This window comes from Cydia pomonella, chromosome 21 (assembly GCF_033807575.1).
Source record: "Cydia pomonella isolate Wapato2018A chromosome 21, ilCydPomo1, whole genome shotgun sequence".
Classification (NCBI taxonomy): Eukaryota; Metazoa; Arthropoda; class Insecta; order Lepidoptera; family Tortricidae; genus Cydia; species Cydia pomonella.
In genome coordinates this window covers 413,063-434,952 of record NC_084723.1, presented here as the reverse complement: position 1 = coordinate 434,952, position 21,890 = coordinate 413,063, and the positions used below count along the sequence as shown (strand labels likewise).

Genomic DNA, 21,890 nt, shown 5'->3' with positions numbered 1-21,890 from the left:
TAGTCAAATCGACTAATAATTAGCTTAACAATTGTTAAAGGCTTATGTACACAGGTGTACTTATAGTTCCGTGCCCTTGTGAACCGTATCACGACGGCGTAGGGTTCAAAGTGGCGCGTGTAATGACCAGAGATAACTCATGTTTGAAGTTTATCGGACGAGTGGTTGTTATACATATTATTACCGTTTTGTTAATGGGAATAATAATGACATGTAGAAACAATAATAAATGTTCGTTATCCCTTCAGCTTCATAATAACTCACCAACATAATTTTGTTGATCCTCAATAGGATTCGGACATCAAGGACGCGCCGTTTACATGGTCAAGCATTCTTCAAGTAGACGTACGTAGTAAGGCGCCTTCGTGAGGGATAAAGACACAACAAAGATGTCATGCCTACATTTCTGAAGGTCTTTGTAAAGCTAAAAATATAATGCTTTGCTATAATTAGGTATTAATTACACCAAATTGCACTACTTGATCCTTTGAAATTCTTGAAACTAATTAGACTTTTTCTATAAAAAGTTTGGCGATCCCATCCTGATCTAGGTGCATATGAACCTACTTTATGATATCGTACTACCTATTGTCCGTTGACCGCGTAACTGATAAGCTATTTAAATCCAAGTGTCGCTTACACAAATAGAAACACGCTCCAAACATGTTTGCGAACCGTCTACAATCGATAGGCAAATACGGATCGGCAGACGGACGGTCAGCGCGGAACAAACACTGTGTAAACAAATCCTTATTTTATTTAAATCGCATACCTACTGGCTGTTCTAAGTTCTGTAGCATATAAAGAGATATAAAGATACGTACTTCGCTCAGACAATCAGAAAGGAAGAACCTCGTTTTTAGGGTTCCGTACCTCAAAAGGAAAAAAAAAACTGAACCCTTGGTAACCCCACCTTACTTTGTTGCTTAGTACCTATACCTTACTTTGTTGTCCGTTCGTCTGTCTGGCTGTCAAGACCCTTTATCTCGGCAACGCGTCGAGATCTCGAGTTGAAATTAAACCCATATAATCAGACAGTCCTTTGAAATTGTGAAAAAAATCAGACTTCCAAGTTACGAAGTAAAAAAAATACGGCCGTTTATGTCGCAACAAACGTATATTTGACGTAATCAAAATGTATAGTAGGCAAATGTTTTGGAAGTTTATTTGAAATGGTAAGTACACACTTTATAACAATTTTTGTAACATCATTATAAAATTTCTGTGTTATGTATGTAACAGCTAACACTTACTAAAAATAATCGTGAATGAACGTTAGAGTTATAGTTATATATAAAGTACCTATATAATTTACATATTTTTGTATGTAGAAACAGTAAAAAACTAACTTGACCGTAAGATCATTTCACCTTAGTAATTAATAATATTAAAATGTCTTATTTAAATAAATACCTACTTGCAATTGTAATTAGTTATTGCGAATGTTTATATATTATATATATCGTTGTCTAAGTACCCTCAACACAAGCCTTATTGAGCTTACTGTGGGACTTAGTCAATTTGTGTAATAATGTCGTATAATATTTATTTATTTATTTTAAATGTATAGGAATGGATCCACAAGTCATTTAAAACCGGTATGAGCCGCTGTCTATTACAAGGCGATTTATAAAAGTTACGTTGTACAGTCAGCTGCACAGAAAATAATCCCGTCTGCATAGTTTGTATGCAAAGGTGCCAAGCATAGATATAAGAAGTAAGGAGATTTATAACGAAGCATAATTTCAACGAGTCTCGCTGTCTCCAACTGTCCCCCACCACATCATTAAAGGCGTGGCCAGACAACCAACTCACGCGCTGTGATTGGCCAAACCGCGCGGTGTAGGAGCCTAGAGCGGCGGCACTAGAGTGAGGACAATTCGATAGAGCTATCGATATTTTACATGTTCTGAACATGAGTAACATGACCTTAGAGTTTTGACATTTTTGTTTTAAGTAATAATTACCATAGACTTAATTTATATTCCTTTAAATTTTTGACCTTATTTACGAGCTAAGAATTTTAAGGTACGTGTAAGGTATATTCGTTGATCCATAAATTGTCTCACAAAGGTTTTTACTGATAAAATGTAATACAAAGCTTTTAATTTAAAAAAAAAAAACATGTACCATGATGCGAAAGCTTGTTTATGCTTAACTAATCAAATTGGTTTAAATTTTAGTCATTATTTGATGTAATGTTTGTTTAAATTGTTTACTTTGGGATTGTCGTTAGACGTGAGCGCTTCATTAAAAAAATAGTTTCAGTTTATTATAGCATATTTCGTCACCAATTGAAAGCAATTCCAGCATGTTACATAGAGTTATGAAGAACTGCGAAAGCAAGTTATAGTAAATTATATTGTAAGTATAATGCACCATTAAATAAGCTTTTAAATCATATGTACGAATAATAAGGAAAGAGTAATAATAATTATCAGTAAAAATCTTTCTGATAGAACTTTTGGATCGACTAAGTATAACAATATACTATTATTTTAAACATATTTATATTCTATCGTTATATAAATGAGGTGAAGTGTAACTGGAAACATTTTTCTTGAAAATGATCCAAACAAATAACACTTTTCTCGCTCGTAAACCAGTTAGGGCCCTCTACCTGTAGCATATATCCATTTTTTTTAATACTGGAATTTTTCGGGAAACTGAAAGAAATTGCAATCATGAACATATTTGATTATACCTAGTGCAGTTATTCGAATCGTTGCTAAGAACCTGAATAAAATATACTTATAGGTATAAACTATAATGTTATAAATAAATTGTACTTAATTAAATCAGTTTATTTTTTGGCTTACCTATTCGATTTTTAATCCAAATTAATAAGTATTAAATTAAACATTAGGTGCATATAAAATAATTGTAAAATTTTACTTGAAAAAGAATTACTTTCATTCACACTATATCCAAACATTATTATCGATAACGCTCAAAGATCAATTATATGCACGAGCACCACTCTACTTCGCGGCGTCAATGAAGGGAGCGGTTGGCGGTCGTACCAAGAAACAATAATGCCCCTGTGAATATCGTTAGCGGTTTAATGCATTGCGCCGTTGCTATGGACACTACAAATAGTTTTCCATGCCAAAGCGTCAATGTAGGATGCATAGATAAATTGGCACGCATTTGTATGACAACATGGTCTGACTCAGAAAAATCATATGTCACTGGATTTATTTGTTAAAATGTGTGGTTTTATTGATTAATACGTGAAAAAAAATGTGGTATGTAACTCCATGATCCTTATAGTTTTTGGATGCACTCCTATTTCGACACAAAATAACGCTATAATTCGGCATTTCAATAAAATTGACGCGCACATTGTTCAATGACAGCTAATTTGCTACTGTCTTACGGCGGGCCGGTATGGCCACGATGTGGCCATGTCGCGGCGACACGCGCCACGCCTCCGTCAGCCATCTAGTACTTTCTATGATCTGAGGTGCCAAGCGAATAGTATTGCTGACTGTATAAATAGATGATATAGCACAGTTAAAATTTCCTGTATATTAGTAATGGTACTTGGAGTGCATGAATTGTCTCCAGTCTAGCCCGTAAACAAGCGCACACGCCAGCGTATCATATTCGCAGAAAGCTATTTTTGCTCTTGACTCACTCCAGTGGTATTCACATTGTATGAACTAGCGAAACTTATCGTAATCAAAGATAAGTCAATAACAGACTGCTAGTCTCCATACTGTGTTTCTCAAAATCTAGATATTTACCCCCTTATTCATAACGTGTACTAAAGTTACGATGCCGCTAATCATCGTTTGTCCCTTTCCATCATACTAATACGTCGGAAAGGGGCAAACGATAATTAGCGGCATCGTAACTTTAGTACTCGTTTATGAATAAGGGGGATGGTGGATAGCTAGATGAACTTGAGTTCGAGTTGTTGGCGGCGAAACGGTTAAGCAAGATTTAATTGTTCGTTAGGCTCTGTGTTTAAAATCGGCACTGGCTTTTTTATTTTCTTAGATAGACCTAAGATATACAGGTCTATTGGTCGAGTATTTATATGAGTCTACGATATTGCAATGTAGAGTGCGGAGACGTCTATAGAACAATGCGATTACCTATGGGAATTAACAGTCTGTAATGTATACTAGTCTTGGTTGCAATTGTGGTCACCAGTAGATAGTAGCCCAGCCAAACCGCAATAACACTGCGTAACAGACAAAGAACGCAGTTGCATATTGCAATTGTTTATTTACTACATTTTACCTTTATTTATTTCCGAATTGACATCCAGTTAAACGTCCTTTTTTCCCCTTAATATTTTCTTTTGTTTCAATTCCCATTTAGTTATATTGTCACTGCCTTCCTGTTTACATAACGTAGATATAGCTAGGCCATCTACTCTCCGGTTAGGTATATTCAATTTACAGGCAAATTTTTTAGGTAATTTAATTGTAAAAATTCTGCTTTGTCATGCCGTGTATCCTTATGCCGTCTAAATACATTTTCAATTAAACTAATCGAAACCGAAAAACCTTTGCTAAAAAAGTTAGACAACAAACAGATTTAGAACATAGATCTTCACTTGCGGTCAATACAAAACTTAGAAAACAATAAATACATTCAGGGTTTTCCTCCACGCTAACTCGTCAGCCCACCTGATCAGTTTTCCTCACACATAATAATATGTATGCCACAACCACTGTCCATTCTATCCAACCAATGTAGAGGAAGTCGAGGTGCCGTGACATGCTTCAGAAAACCCCATTCAATATATGGATGCATTGGTTTTTACATAAGGCAAATTCGTTGATAATAACATGCCATTTATTTATTTCTGCTTACATAAGGTTATTTATTACACTCTGGTTTCCTTCGTGACACAAAGATTCGACCGTTTGTTGGCTTTTGAATTGGCTTGATGAAAGCGAATTATATGGGACTAGGCTAGGACGTTTGTCATTTTTGTATTGTGTAGTGTTAGAGCTATGTTAAGCAATTAAAAAGAGGAAATTAAGATTCAACAACTATCTCTGCAGGTGACCAGTACATATGACGATCAATCGCAAAGGTTTCTTAAACCGGAAGCCAACACTTTACTCTAATACACTTGTTCATTCAATACTGGCAAATCTTTCAACGGTGGTTAGTATAGGACCTAACCTAACAAGTATATTGAGATAACTTTTGCTTAGAAGTACCTATAAAAAGCTCGTATCTCGCCATGTTTGCAGCACATTACTGTTCGGTAAATTATCAAAAAATAATTACGGAGCCATAATTAAGTGTAACTTAAAAAAACTACTTAAGCTCTATGTCTGGTTTGATTGCCCGTATTGGATTTACACACCGTAGTATATTTGTTTACACCGCCTCTCACTACAGCTACTACCGCGATGCAAGTGTAGGCACTGCCAGGGTTTCCTGTCATTCAGACAGACACGCCGGCTGTTTATGCGTTAATATGGAAACAGGACGTTTTCTCGTATAGAATTGGGTGTAAATCGATACGCATCCTTTTTCCCACGATTTCTTCTCTTTACCTTTGCGTTTTCTTTGATATCTGTACCTATGTGCTATGGAAACAATCATAATCAACTCGGCATTGGCTGAGTGACGTTGATCAGCCCGTCAATCTTGGCTGGTGTAACTGGTTTATTTTGACCCGACTGCTAAAAAGGACGCGCTCGCCCTCTTGCCTTTCAATCCCGAGGAAAAAGCGAGGTTTCCGGTGAAACAAAAGTATACATATGCACTATTGCACTTAAAGATTATTGAATGTTACGGACATTAAGTTCTGTAATTGGTGTGGCGATAAGTGATGATGATAACGCTCTGTAGTGTAGCACAAATGCAACTGTCTTTGACCGTGTGGGACTGTTGTTACGAATCGTCGCCCCAGGCCCGTGGCCGGGAGCCCCGCTTCCCGACTCTTTCCACTGAGATAGAGGGAGAAGCCTACCCACTACAATCATTACGTCATTAGTCTGTTAGAGCACGTGTCTTCTCATGTAACGTAAGTCGTAACTTCTCTCCACTAGTCTGCACATGTTGGAGTCTATTAAGCGACTTTCTCATATTCCGGACCGGTTCCTTAAGTTATCGTCGCCTCAACTGTATGTTTAATTGATAAGAAACGGGGCAATCAGCACCAGCTCCAGTCATTAGACAGAGCACGTGTCTTATCTTGAGGAAAACAAATACAACTTTTGTCAACTAGACCATTTGATTTACATTAAGGTGAAACGTGCATCGTTTCTTACTATTCATAAGTGCTTGTTGCTAGGCCTACATGAATAAAGTATATTTTTGAATTTGAATTGAATTTTGAATTGAATTGTTAAGAGACCTTGATGCAACTTACTAGCATACGAATTGCAAATATACTAAACAGTAATGAAAACGAGTCATTTTGTATGGATAGTTTCCCATTTTCATTACCCTTCAATATTCAATATACCTACATAGGTACAGAGTCTAGACTCTAGAAATTACAAACGGTTATGTTATGATTTGTTTTAGTTATGTACGTCGTACCATGCGGTTTCTGTTTGTTTACATAAATAATTTTGTACCTACGGGTCATACAAACATAGGTACCTAAATACCTAATATGTAAATTGATGTTTACTTGCGTTAATGAGTAATTAGCATAAAAAATAAATTATTATGTAAGACGACAAATCGTCACAACTAATTTAAGAACATTCATACGAAGTTAAATGATAATGGAACTTCGGCCTTGGGAATAAGGCTCTTTTCGTGACTCAGACAACCTTATAATAAACGATAATCATTCAAAAAAATAACCAGTTTAAAGTAAACAATGTATCTCGGATCAATGATTATCACTTTACTTTATAGTAGGTACAAATCTGTTCAAAACAGGTAAAGCATATACGATATGTTGGTAAGAAAACAGCCAATCGTAAGGTAATCAAATCTGAGCAAGGGCAAATCGTATTGAATAATGCTCAGTGAAGGAGTAAAGTCGTAAACGTGGACGCAGCTGAAATAGGGACTACTCATTCTAAAGGCCTATACACATCGGTGCGAGTGCGTAAAGGCTCGTCTAGAAATCACGTTATCAACTTGGTCTACTTATGAGTTGTCTTATAGCGACCCGCCCGGCTTCGCACGGGTTAATAAAGATAAGATAAAGATAGTTTATTATTCTAGTAGGCATATTACAATGCGCTTATGAACGTCAAATAAAGCTACATAAGCCCTAACCCTCCACCTCTGACCCGAGAAGATTTTATTCCCCCCTCAATTGGAGGAGGGTATCCCAATTTGGACCGGCAAGAAACTCAAACGGCAAATAATTAACATGCATTAAATAAGAAAAAATACAAGTTAGATTACTACAGAAATCATGCAATTACATACAGTAGTTACTTTTGATTAAAAAAATTATATGTAGATTAAATCATACAAATACGAAAGTCGTCTTTCAAAAAACATATCGGATTCTAACAAAATAAAACGAAAATGAATAAAGAAATGAGAACATACATTAAATATATAAATCTGCTTGATTGCTATGAAATACCTACATAAAATATTTGATATGGTTTCTTACCTGAGCTGTGTCACCTATAACTCTTCACATAATACAATGATTTTAATTGCTACTTGTTTTTATTACAATTTCTGATTTGGACCATGCATGTTTGTCTGTCAAATAGTCCTCGACTTTGTAATAAGCCTTCAGCATCAATGACTTCAAAACCAACTCTAGGGAAAAGTAACGCGCGTGTAATCTCGTAGAAACCAAATGTAAGGAAATGTAACGCGCGTGTAATCTCGTAGAAACCAAATGTAAGGAAATGTAACGCGCGTGTAATCTCGTAGAAACCAAATGTAAGGAAATGAAACGCGCGTGTAATCTCGTAGAAACCAAATGTAAGGAAATGTAACGCGCGTGTAATCTCGTAGAAACCAATTGTAAGGACATGTAACGCGCGTGTAATCTCGTAGAACCCAAATGTAAGAAAATGTAACGCACGTGTAATCTCGTAGAAACCAAATGTAAGGAAATGTAACGCGCGTGCAAGCTCGTAATATCGTAGAAACATTGTAATTGGAATGTAAGGAAATTTAACGCGCGTGAAAGCTCATAGAAACCAAATGTCGTGGAATGTAACGCGCGTGTAAACTCGTATCGCCGAAACTACCGTATATGCGAGGATAGGTAAATGAAGTAGCCTTAGTATTGCCGACGACTTCTGGGGGACACCTCGGTGATTGGAGGTGTTGAGCCCGGTGTTCTGTCAAAAGTCTGTCTTATGTTCTAAGGAGTCATGTGTTCTATGACTCAACAATACTCAACATGATGGTATAGTATAAGTCTCAAGCAAACAGCGTGACGTATGTTGTACATCGTCGCTATAATCAATTCGTAACAACTGATATTATGTTTACACCGCAAAAAAGTAATAAATACGACAAACACGCTATGTTACAAGAAAGCTTAAAGTGTCACAAAGACGACGTATTCTGGGAAGCAACATTGAAAGTAATCTAAGTGTAAACAATGTATTTGTAAATAATCACCAGGGGTCGGACAAAAAGTGCGGATGACGTCAAACCACTTATAGGATGATTTCAAATAGTATTTTTGATTTTCATAAACAATTATCACTTATCATTTATCAACCTCTTTATTAAACGATATCGCCACTTGAAATGAGTAAGTACGTTTTTGACTGACACATTGTCAATCAGATGAACAATAAATTGACTTCGTTATTGTTTAGCTATTGTATCCTCACGATTATATTTAGCTAAAATTTATATTTACTAATGTATAAGAAAACGCTCTAAAATGTCATCTTTAGTCGAATATTGTGGCAATCCCACATACTTGTTCTAACTAATTTCAAATAATTATACCTTATGGTAACAAGTTTCGTGAAATTTATTTTATTCACTACATCACCCTACCACCTGTATTAATAATTCCATGGATTTATTTACGATTATTTTGTTACTTCATTAATACTACTTTGTTACTACATGTCACACGGAAGTTTAAATACAAACTCAAACATCATCCTGTATGCAAGATTACGTCATTTTTACGTCATCCGCACTTTTTGTCCGACCCCTGATAATCACTGAAGTAGCAGATAGTTCACGTTCGCGAACCATTTAAAGAGACATCGTGGAGACATCATTGTTATGTATTATTATTTTCTAACGCTTTTCGTCATATGTTGTTTATCAAGTAACTACCCAACTAGCAAAGTAGTCATATAAGATTGAGCTTATTCAGCTAATAAATCATATAAAAGTCATGTAGACGTGAATTATACAGCACATGTCGTATAAAGCCAGCTTATGCAGCTTTTTAGTTACTCAGCATATCAGTCATGTAAGCAAGTCGAGTAAACGTTTACTCGACTTGATTATATGACTAATAAGTCATATAAGAAATGCTGAATAAGTCACTTTTTTACGTGGCTTATATGACTATTTAGTCGAGTAACAGTGACTTATATATCTGACTTACGACTTGTCAAGTGCAGTCGAGTAAAAGCAATGTAGTTTGCTATTATATGACATCATGTAACTTATACAGCACAATAGCTATATATGTTACATGCTGTCATATAAACGCGAATTATAGAACATGTTATATATGAGTATCTTATTCAGCGATTTAGATATTGCTGAATAACTTACCTCTACCTGATGCTCATGTGACTATTTGGTCGAGTAATGACATTTTATATGCCTTTATTGGAGCAGAATTAAACGTAGTCGAGTAAATGATACAACTTTGCTATTATACCACTATTTAGTATAAATGCTACCTTTTTATGACTGTTATAGCTCTTAAACATCATTTAAAGACATCCGACACGTTGTTTGGATATAAACATTTAGTATATGAAAATGGATTGGATTAAATGGAAAAACATGAAAAAGACCGGTGGATACAAGAGGAAAATGAAAAAGAAGCGGCAATCTATTATCACCAATTTAAAAACTACTCTTACGCAAGGAATTTCGGTAAACCGAAGTGAAGTGACAAGTGCTAATTTTTCAAGTGGTTCCGTAGAAATAACAAATGTGACCGAAAAAAAAACTAGTACTGCAGAGTCGGAAAACATGCACGTTGATGTTGGTGGCGTTGTAGAAGATAGCTCCGTACAGGAAATGGAACTCCAATTCAATGCTGATGAGAGCAGTGGATCCAAAGATTTGGATGATTTGGGGATGATTGTCAGTATTGTCAGTATTCACACAAAACTCACATTCCTCTAATGGATAGTGATCATATATAGCGTACTCTGAACAGTTTGGGCACCAGAAAAAAATGGTGTCGTGTAGATTTTTTATATTATTGTCCGATATAATAAAATGTGTGGGATCAATTGTCAACGGGGACGTTGAGTATCCGCATCCAATACACATCGAAGACAAAATGAAATGAGTCTCGCTCCAAGGCCACTGTACATTAGTATCACTACACAATTGATCTTCTTTTCTTAAAAAATAGTCCACATCAGCTACAATGACCATATTTCACGGTGCTACTTGTCTCTAGAAATAAAATACTAAAATCTGTAAAAAGGTTTTTTCAGAAACTCTAACGAACCCTAAAATATGTCCGACAAAATATGTATAATGGCGCTTTGACCGCTAAACTTGCTATATAAGATGCGATTATATAGCTTATAACTGGATAAATGCCGTATAACCGCGGCGTTCAAGAAAATCATCAATATTAATTAAATTTACATTTAATTAACTAAGAATTATAGTGGGGCATTAAATATTTACTATTAAACATAGTTTACTTCATCAATAAACTTACCTTCGCAATACATTTCTACCATACGCCGTTACGTTACGTTATGAGCATTCTTAATAAAAACATGTAACATCATGGCTGACTAATAAAGAAAATACTTACCGTCAAGACTTATTAAGACGAATTCCTTTTTTATTCTAGTTCGAGTTATATTCTATTGTTTAGTAGCCTAGGATGCGATTACTCCACAAATATGTCATATAAATGGAAGTTACAGATCAGTTCAGTCATATTTAAGTCATGTAATTTGCTAATATACAGCTAAATTGTCATAAGATAGTCACGTCGGTGGTTATTATAAGATCTATAAGTGGCGGTGGTTGCAGTTAAACAACTTTTATATGACTGAAATGCTGAATAAAATGGGCCCAAATCGCGTCATATAAACGTAATGATTTCGTAATGATGACTAATAGTAAGAGCTAAAAGGATACCGCAGAAACGTTGCCGCAACCATTATATGACGAAATTTTGCTAGTTGGGTATATATTCTAAGTATACCTACCTATAGGAATCTGTTATTGTTTCTGATGGTGAACAAGCAAAAGCAACCATAACTTCGTCTTCTTTCTCGCGTTGTCCCGGCATTTTGCCACGGCTCATGAGAGCCTGGGGTCTGCTTGACAACTAATCCCAAGATTTGGCGTAGGCACTAGTTTTTACAAAAGCATTGCCATCTGACCTTCCAATCCAGAGGGTAAACTAGGCCTTGCTGGGATTAGTCCGGTTTCCTCACGATGTATTCCTTCACCGAAAAGCGACTGGTAAATATCAAATGATATTTCGTACATAAGTTCCGAAAAACCCATTGGTACGAGCCGGGGTTTGAACCCGCGACCTCCGAATCCGCGCTCTTACCGCTAGGCCACCAGCGCTTCGCAAAAGCAACCATACCTAAATAATCTAAACCAGGGGTCAACAAAAGGCGGACTGCCGACTTATTCTTTTTGCTTATAAACTCAAGTAGAAACGGACTTCGATTGTCGTTTAATTTTAAGAACCGGACCTCTGAAGGAAAATAACAGAGAGGATCATACGCGGGCGAAGAAAAGGGTATAAGCTCTTAAAGAGTTTGTGCGGAAAGAGAAGAGTCGTGGAATGTATGGGGCCCAATACATTCCACGACTATTCTCTTTCTGAACAGACTCTAGTAAGAACCCAAAAAAAGGACTAAAAAGGTCAATTTTCAAGTTAATATGTGTAATCTGTGTCCCACAAAAAGAGAATATACATTTGCGTATGTTTGTGTGTGTATTTTTCCGTAACTAAACACTACTGAGCTGGTTTGGTGATAATAGGTCAGTTTTTAATGAAAAAATAACGAGGAAGTTTAAACAAGTCCGTACTTGGTTAACAGTTCTTCAAATCAAACGTTGTTTGTTTAATTACAATGTAGTTCAGTGTACATTATAATTAATCAGTTTAAATGTGACAGTGCATGTAATTTCTGAGCGCACAACACGTCCACCAATTAGTTCCACTTATCAATGCAAATAGTTTTTCCTTATTCGTGTCTAAGACAACAACAAAATCCTAAACGACCATTGTATACATGTGGGAGTGCATTGTTAATGTCATATTTTATTTGAGCTACGATCTAGAAGCGGCGGCGAGGCGAATGTTCAGGCGCACCATTATCCTTTCCGATTAAAACAAGTAGTCATATCACGGGTCTGAATCCCTACTAATATTATAAATGTAACTCTGTGTGTCTGTTACCTCTTCACACTAAACCCGCTGTAAATGTGGTATGGATGTAGTTTGAGGCCCGGGAAAGGACATAGGATAGTTTATATCCCGGAAATCATCCTTCGAATGGGTGAAACAGGAGAAGATAGTTACTATGAAAGTGGAATATGGAAGTATACTTACGAGTATTCTACGCAGAAGTTACGAACAGAAGCTAATATTATATCAAGTTAAAACCAATCCAACTTCTATTTGCACCATTGGTAGGTATAACTGTTTACTGGTAGAGATTGCAATGCCATTGACATAACCGCCGAGTACACAATTGTACATCGTTGTATTTTGATGATGAGTTTTTTATTCTCGAATGATAGCTACAATAAAATAAATAAATCAAACTTATAAGGTTCCCTAGATCTGTCCCCTGTGGAAGGGTGCCCATAGAGCTGGCCACAGAGTCTCTAATATATAATTTGATTTCCGTATATATGTTAAATTAGACCTACTTCCCATTATGCGATTGAGCGGATACTTCACATATATTATGTCAGTTGGATGACGATGCTATATTATGGTACCGTGAGCTGATCTGATGATGGACACAAGAGGTGGCCATAGGAACTCTGTGATAAAACAACGCAACCTTATTGTGTTTGGGTTTATTAGAATTGTTTCGATGAGTATTATTTGCCTGTTGAAATAAAAGTACAGTCACCAAAAATTACATTTATGGCAAAAAACTTATAAATCATGCTCCCTCTACTCTTAAAATTTCCCAAAACGTCGATTTATTAAAACGTCAAAACGTCGGTTGTTTCCTTTTCTGTAGTGACCGCGTGGCCGGATGCCATACACCCGGGCCCGTATGAATGGCGCGCGTAAAACCCCTTCATTCGCTAATTACTTCACAAACAAAACACCGTCGTTCCTAAAACCATATCAGATTACACCCTACGACGGATAAGTTAAGATTCTAAATGCAATGTAAATGTCGTTTGAGAGCTGTGTAACGTATTGTTCAGTTATAGACGTCAGGTATTGAAGAGTTTACGACTGTCAGTGATTTATTCTGGCGGGTCTTTGCACTTTGTTATGTAATTCAACCTAACCTAACCTTACAAGTATTAAGTAATAGGAAAACCTTACTTATATTAGTAGTGTGTTCCTGCCGGTGAGTAGTTGCCAGAGCTCAACGAGGGTGTGGGGGGGTGTTAGGGTCGGCAACGCGCATGTAACACCTCTGGAGATGCATGCGTCCATAGGTTACGGTGACTGCTTACCATCAGGCGGGCCGTATGCTTGTTTGCCACCGACGTAGTATTAATGCTTTAAAAAATCAAAAATCGGTCGAGAAATCAACTTCGTTATTTCGATATGGCCCCAAGTCTAGCGAAGTGCGATGTGCGCATGAAATAAATACACCGCTCACACTATGCCGCGAAGGGCAGGGCGGTGAGCAGGAACAAAATACACCGGTTACAATTTTCCGCAAAGGGCAGGGTGCAAGGTCACAAGCATCGCTTACAACTACTAAATGAGGAAAGCACACACCAACAGGAACAAACGCTCACACCGCTTTGCAACTAATAGCAGTTCTATATTCATCGCGCTCTGTCGCCAGCTTTCCATTTTCAAAGCATTATGTGTCAAAAAAAATACTACTTTAGTTGTATTGAACTGACTCAAGTCAAACTTTACTTCTAAGCGGCGGCGTGATTGTAGTAGCCTTTGTCATGTCATCGACTATTCAAACGCACCGTACCACTTGTTTTTAGTCCGTTAAATTACCCTTTCAAGTGGCTATTCCTCTAGCTAAAACTTGCCAAGACAAATGCAATTTTGATTTGTCAAAATAAAGATTCAAAATAGAATGGGAGACCTTTTTATAGGCTTCTGGCCGGCTAGAGGATAAGATAAGAAGCAAATATTTGAAATGTTACCTTCTGCCGGATTGGAGACTGCGTCGTGCACTAGCGACGCCAGACAACCGGACAACCCTGCAAGCGTTAACATAAACTTATTATTGTCTGGGCATTTTCCAAAATTACACACTTTCAAGAGCGGATAGCTCGAAAACTATAAAAAGATATTGAAAAACATGACTGAATAAAACTTATACAAAATGTATTCAGCTTTCATTTTATAAGTTTCCTAGATATAAGCGTAAAACCGAAAAATGGGACCTTCAAATGTTCAAACCACCATCTATCCCCGCTGCTGTCATACGTACCGTGCGTGAGGTGGTCGTGCCGGTGCCTCGTGAGATGGTCGAGCGTGTGCTTGCTGTGCTCATAGGTGGCGAGCTGTGTCATACGTACCGTGCGTGAGGTGGTCGTGCCGGTGCCTCGTGAGGTGGCCGAGCGTGTGCTTGCTGTGCTCGTAAGTGGCGAACTGTGTCATACGTACCGTGCGTGAGGTGGTCGTGCCGGTGCCTCGTGAGGTGCCCGAGCGTGTGCTTGCTGTGCTCATAGGTGGCGAGCTGTGTCATACGTACCGTGCGTGAGGTGGTCGAGCCGGTGCCTCGTGAGGTGGCCGAGCGTGTGCTTGCTGTGCTCGTAGGTGGCGAGCTGTGTCATACGTACCGTGCGTGAGGTGGTCGTGCCGGTGCCTCGTGAGGTGCCCGAGCGTGTGCTTGCTGTGCTCATAGGTGGCGAGCTGTGTCATACGTACCGTGCGTGAGGTGGTCGAGCCGGTGCCTAGCGTGCGCTTGCTGTGCTCGTAGGTGGCGAGCTGTGTCATACGTACCGTGCGTGAGGTGGTCGTGCCGGTGCCTCGTGAGGTGCCCGAGCGTGTGCTTGCTGTGCTCGTAGGTGGCGAGCTGTGTCATACGTACCGTGCGTGAGGTGGTCGAGCCGGTGCCTAGCGTGCGCTTGCTGTGCTCGTAGGTGGCGAGCTGTGTCATACGTACCGTGCGTGAGGTGGTCGTGCCGGTGCCTCGTGAGGTGCCCGAGCGTGTGCTTGCTGTGCTCGTAGGTGGCGAGCTGTGTCATACGTACCGTGTGTGAGGTGGTCGTGCCGATGCCTTGTGAGGTGCCCGAGCGTGTGCTTGCTGTGCTCGTAGGTGGCGAAAAAGCACGCGTGCGCGGGTCCGGCGCCGAGCACCACTGCTGACATGCCGCGGATTGGCCTGCAACAAACAATAAGGTGTCGCTTCAGATTCAAATCATCGACTAGATTATGTATACATTATCCAAATAATAAAATAAGAATTATTATTTATTAGGTGAGTTTAGAAAAGCCGTTTTCAGTTTCTGTCACCGCGCCACGGTGGGACACGTGAAAAATTAACAAGTAGGAGTGCATCAAAGGAAATTATGACATGCGACGCAGGAAGTGTCAACGCCTAGCAAGAAGTGTTCAATTTTATTAGCATCCCATTCCTGAGCTTGCCGACTAAAAATGTTATAACGTTTTGCAGTGGACACTAATTACATTTAGTGATAAAACCATGTAACTAAAAAAAAACAAGCTAATTTTCGGGTACTTTTTTCAAAAACCTAAAATCGGTTATGATTCTTTGTCCAGATTTAAACAAATAAAATAATAATATGATACTAAGAATAAAGTCGGAAATGTAGGAAATAACCGATTGCATTTAGCAACTGGAATGCAATTCCAAAGTAGGACAATAAAACGTTACAAGTATTTCTCGCGGTAGAGTCCCGTCAAAAGATAGTCATTATTAGTAACATATATATTTGATATAGACGCATATCCTGTACCTAAACGATACATTATTTGCGCTACAATAAAATAGACAGTTACAATGGTTTGTTTATACCAAGCTTCCTCTAGTATTATGAATGGGCCACGAGGAAAACCTTTCAGAAACTAAACAAAACAATAGCACGTATAATGACCATAAATAATTGGTTTCACATAAGGTATACATTTTTGCAGCTTGTTACATTTTAATAAGGTGAGTAATATACTCGTATTTGACATCGACTTTATCGAGACTTGTTTTCTGTGCCACTTTGTTAATATTCAATATGATAGCGGCTTCATATTGATTGTCAATGTGAGAAGGCACGAAGTGACATAGAAACCAAATTTCATGACCGACAACAGTTGAGATCGTTTCGAACACTTCGTTCGCATAGTTATTTATGCTTCTGATTATACAAGTTATACATTTGTACACACGCGCACGGGCTGTGTCCCACGTATTATAATTATCATTTCGCTTACTCATCCTGGCAAAAACCTTTCATTATACTCGTAGCAAGCCGTTCAAGGTTCGTTTTTTACACGCTTTTTCGCATAAACGATTGTGAACAAATGCTGCAAATCGATATTTATAACCATCGGATTATAATGGAATTTTATTCATGTATTTACGTACAGGTACACTACTTTTGTTGAGTTTAGTGGCACATTTTAATCAATTGAATGCTACCTTAAAACCAACAGAATAAAGTCGATATCTTCGGCTTAAGTCGCAAAACTTCTTTATATCTGCTTGGTAAGAAGTTCAGAGGTTAGCAACTTTATGTATTTTCATTTAAAACCTTAAATCCCTGATATCCTTCAAAGGGTCTTGCAAGGGGTTAAGTAAGACGATATTGTATCAGAATATTTTTAAGTACATGTTGTGTTTTATTTTATGACGGAACAGATTCAGATTGGATTGAACAAGTATTTACTGACTTGATTTCTAATCTTGAGACGTAATTATTTAATAAGTATTTTCTAACCCAGCCCAACCCAGCCAGACAGCTGGGCTATGACCCAGCCCTCTAACTACACTAAAGGGCAAAGATAACAGGTAAGTTTGTATGAACTATGAACATTGTTATAGAAACCTATAGACCAAAACGAGCCGTTACTATTGAGTTTGTGTCCAGGTGTTCAGTCACGCGTGGCGTAGTATTTAATAGTTCACTTGAGGATGTTCAATCCAGCGAGGCAACATCGCTTTCCCTTTATTCTATTATTTATTGGCAAGCGGTATTTGTCTACACTTGACAAGTATATCAAAATTTCCGGCGTTAGCATTGATGCATTTTTATCGCCTGTTGCGTCATGTGTTTCTTTCGCACTTAATTACATGTTAGAGCGTGACAGACGTGAGGCATGGTGACAGGCGATAAAAACACGACCATGCTATCGCCGTATGTTGCCTATATCGCCTTATATGGTACTTAGAAATCATGTTCTTATGATAGCCCTTACCTAAAAGCAGTTAATTTAGTTTATGAATTACGAGTATGTCACTTATGTCGGAAGTTATTTATTGTAAAATTTTCAGTATTTCATTAAAATGGTGGGTCAACGATAATGCTTCCCGTTGTCTAGGGACTCTAGAGGGCTATAGCGGCACAGTTAGAAGAAATATTGTATCACGTTCTACTAACATGTCCTAGAAAAAATTATGTTTGTATATACACTGTACAGTCAGCTGCAGAGAGAGGTGACCACCCCTGAATACAATCAGTATATGCAGGGGGTCACCTCTCTCTGCATCTGACTGTACAGTGAAATAACCCAAAATCCTGGTTTTGGTAAGGGTTGTCCAGGTTTTAATGCAACAAACTAACCATAGCAAAGCCCATACCATAACTAGCCATAGCATAGTAGAGCGACAAGATTCGCCCAAAAAAGCTGCAATTTAGGAACAATTTTGGATTGTGTAGAGCTGTCGAGTAGTCTAAAAATTAAAACCATGTCTATATTGTTTTGTGTTTATACGAGTATCATCTTTAGACTATGAAGTAGATGATTTGGTTAAAATAAACAGCTTTCGTACAATAACAAGTTTCTGACCCGCATTCGCACCTTATTATGTTGATTACCATGATAAAGACACATTCACACTAAAAACCATAACAAAAGCATATTGAATTCAAAACAACACGTGCATATCCATGCAGATAATGCATATGAGATTAAAAAGCCACTAAACATTTGTGTGAAACGTTCTCAAACAAGATCCTTTACTTGTAATACTTTATTCATTGTAATATTACTAAGAAACATAACAGTAACAATATTATGTAGTTTCAGAAAGTCATTATTCGTCCGATAAGGTATTCGCGGTACGATTAACATGTAAATGAATTCACATGATGTTTGCACTCCACGTGTTTATTGGCTCACTGAATTCATTTCATTATGCTACCTATACCTACTTGATGATTAATCAACAAATGACATTGTAAATTCATTCTTATAACGTATCATGGAGAAGATAGGTACATTAGAAAACAGACGAAGTTAGAACACTTAGAACTAGTGATCCTAGTGACATACCTAATACATTGAGTAACCTCCCACCCCATCCCCAATACACCCAGCTCTTGCTCCACAGAACGGCGACAAGTAAATTTAGGGCGACCATGTTTCCGTTTACCGGGCATCATACAAGTCAGGGCCAGTCCACGTCTGGATCTCCTTGTGTAGGGGTGCTTATCCGGTTATTCTCCATAAGTGAGCTTTTGTGATCCAGTTAGGCCAAGAGATATGCAGGATTTGCCTTAAGCATTTGTTCACAAGCACTTGGAGTTTTGTCATTAGTAACACAACCTTTACATTGGAATTGCACCCCAACATGTTAGTTATGTAATGTCATTCGTCGTTACGGCCAAAGGGCGCCAGATCATATCGTTACAAGATATTAAATTGTCTGATCGGACCTATGTTTTGATGGATCTATGATGCCGAGGTGTATGGCGTATTCATCATCATGTGTTACGCACAACGCTTCTGTCCTTGAGGTGCAGGAACAGGCTAGGAACGAGATAGACCTAACTGCATCAGCAAATGAGTGTAGTTAGACCGATAGCACGCTATTAGATTTGGATTTTTCAGTTGTTACAATTTAATAAACTAAAGCTTGTCTGTGAACTCTGCATAACAAATACTAGACTCTCACATGGCATCATTAGTGCAGTATGTTAACAAATCGGTAGGTAGAGCAGTGATAGCCGAGCAAGGCCGGCCGCTCCTGTAATCGCCGCTCCAAATTGAGTTATTTTCTCGGCTCGGCATTACAGTGCGCACTGTGATGTAAGCTGATATAACGCAGTATATGTTACAATCCTGTCAATCAATTGAAAATTATATCATACTCAATATCAGCCGATATACTTATAGTAGTTATAGTTTAAGTCTCCTGACCGTTTTTAGAAAACATTTGGCGATACTGTTAGAGGAAAGCTAGATTTCATTACCTATAATCAGCAAATATTAAAGACGGGAATTATTGTAGAGTCCGTAAACACCTACTAACCTTATAAGAAAGAGTAGTGTGGCGGGTTTTTTTTTTTTTTCAATATTATAAAGCTACACTCGGATGGATCCTCAGATATCGATTTTTATCTTGATCAGAGGAAACATACAGAAATTGGTACACGTTGTCGTAGGAACAGTTTGTATGGGAAAGTAACAATATTGTTTTTACTATTTTCCTCGCATTCTTTCCATATTTTTTCACCGTTCAAACCGTCCCTGAACCTAGAAATATTCCAATACCAAAATTAACCAAACCGGTCCAGCCGTTCGCGAACTTAAAGAAATGTTATAAATTAGGGACTTAGTAAAAATGTACACTTAAAAAAGCGCCACAAATTTAAATTATCTAAACAACTACATACCTGAACAAATTTAAAATAAAAGTTTCTAAATATCAATAGTTGTTTAAAAAATTGCATAACATCATCCCCATATAAAACTTGTTTTTTTGTTAAAGATATAATTTGAATACTTCTTACTACGACTGTGACAACAGGCCGCTATTTGGGAACTAAACAGCTCCGCGGCACAATGCTGGCGCCCCGCCCTCTGCGGCACAATATGTGTCAATGTTATCAATCGCTGATATTCCTATATGGTCTACAGTGCTACCTCGTTATCGTATATCTTCCCTAATAGTAGAGTACTAAGGATTATTAGTACAGTACTTTCCTATGGTGACAAGTTAACACGGTGGTCGATACAGGAATAGGAACATGTTAGTACTGTGTACCACATAGGAATGTAGACGAAGAGAGCAGTGGGTTGCAATGAAGACAACTTGAAATGGCAATTGCTTCGAGCAATCTTCGTTACATTCTAAACCAAATTACATGACTCCAAAAATACGGCTGAGATCATCTAACAACCATTTAGAACATACAGAGCTAAAAATGCCCCGTTGACCTCTCCTCACGAGGCGGGTTGTCTACGAGTAAAGTTCGCCAGCTTCCATCATTCACTCTATTGGCCATTGTTATCTACATTACATCATATCAGTCCCTACCGCAACCACGATTCTCAGGATGTGACCGATTTTGATAGCTCTACTGACCGACGACATATCACTATCTTTCTCACTCTTGCCATGACCACGTAAGCGTGAATGAGAAGTTTGACGCCCCCGGTCGGCAGTTTGATTTGCGGATAGCATTCTGAACGGACAAAGACGGACTTCAGTGACCATAATGGACTGTATCTCGTTGTAATACGGCTCACAAAATAACGCTTTATTGTGTCTTAATTGAGTTACACTGAGTCCCTTTAAGCTAACTTGTCACCGACTTGCACAGAACAAAGTGAGTTAGTGTCATTATAAACGTCATATTTTCATAGAAATTTGGACATTATTGGTGACATTTCCATACTTTGTCACTGCAAATGGCATGATGGCAAGGGTTAGCTTGGTCCGACTTCAGCACTAGTTGTAACAGCAGGCACTAAGGGCCAGTCGCACCAACGGTGATAGACGTTTGGTGTTTGTTGCAACACTTGGAAGCAACGCTAACTATACTGGCATTACTACACTATAATTCGTGATGCTATGTTTCAAGTTTATTTAGAGGGTTTATATGCGATTAAGTCCCGTTACATAATAAACTTCGTCTGACACATTCACCGTCAGCGACCCGCTAAGCTGGTTCTCTGTTCGTAATAGGCTCTTTCGCTACATACGGTTTTTCCCACGTTATCGGCAACGCTCGTAGCCGATAACATGGTAATGGTACTGAATGTGTTCACACATTCACCGCTGAGCTACGGTCGTACTGTCGTAGCGCTACGTCGTAACTGTTTACATGGCTTTCCCGGTATATAGAGGAAATGTTTCGTAGAGGCAAAACGACAACGTGTCGTGGTTAATAGCGATGAATGTGTTTACCATGAAGATGAATAGACTGCGCGTATTTGCATATGCACAACGAATAATATTAGGCAAAGAATGTGAAAAACAAAATGTGACTCTCTAAAGACGACATTATGTTTGTTTAATAAGTTGTTCGCGCTCGTTGTATGCTCACGTCTCGTTTATCTGACGGCAATTATCTTAAATAAACTGCCAGCTATTTGCGATTGTTGTCGCACAACCAAATCGCGGCACTTAATAATACACATCATTCTTATCATGCTTATTCCGCAGGTTTTGGATCGCAAAACGACAAAA

General features: G+C 38.1%; 1 protein-coding gene across 5 annotated transcripts in view; it reads right to left on the bottom strand.

The window, feature by feature from the left end:
• The window catches only part of LOC133529529 (mitoferrin-1-like), a 48,076-nt gene that overhangs the window by 13,555 nt on the left and 12,631 nt on the right, over positions 1-21,890 (bottom strand). For all 5 annotated transcript variants that reach the window (XM_061867260.1, XM_061867262.1, XM_061867265.1 and 2 more), the window contains exons 3-4: positions 15,493-15,623; positions 14,437-14,493 (exon numbers count right to left, since the gene is read on the bottom strand). In XM_061867260.1, coding sequence (XP_061723244.1) covers positions 14,437-14,493; positions 15,493-15,623 — 188 coding nt within the window. The remainder of the gene's footprint in view (positions 1-14,436; positions 14,494-15,492; positions 15,624-21,890) is intronic.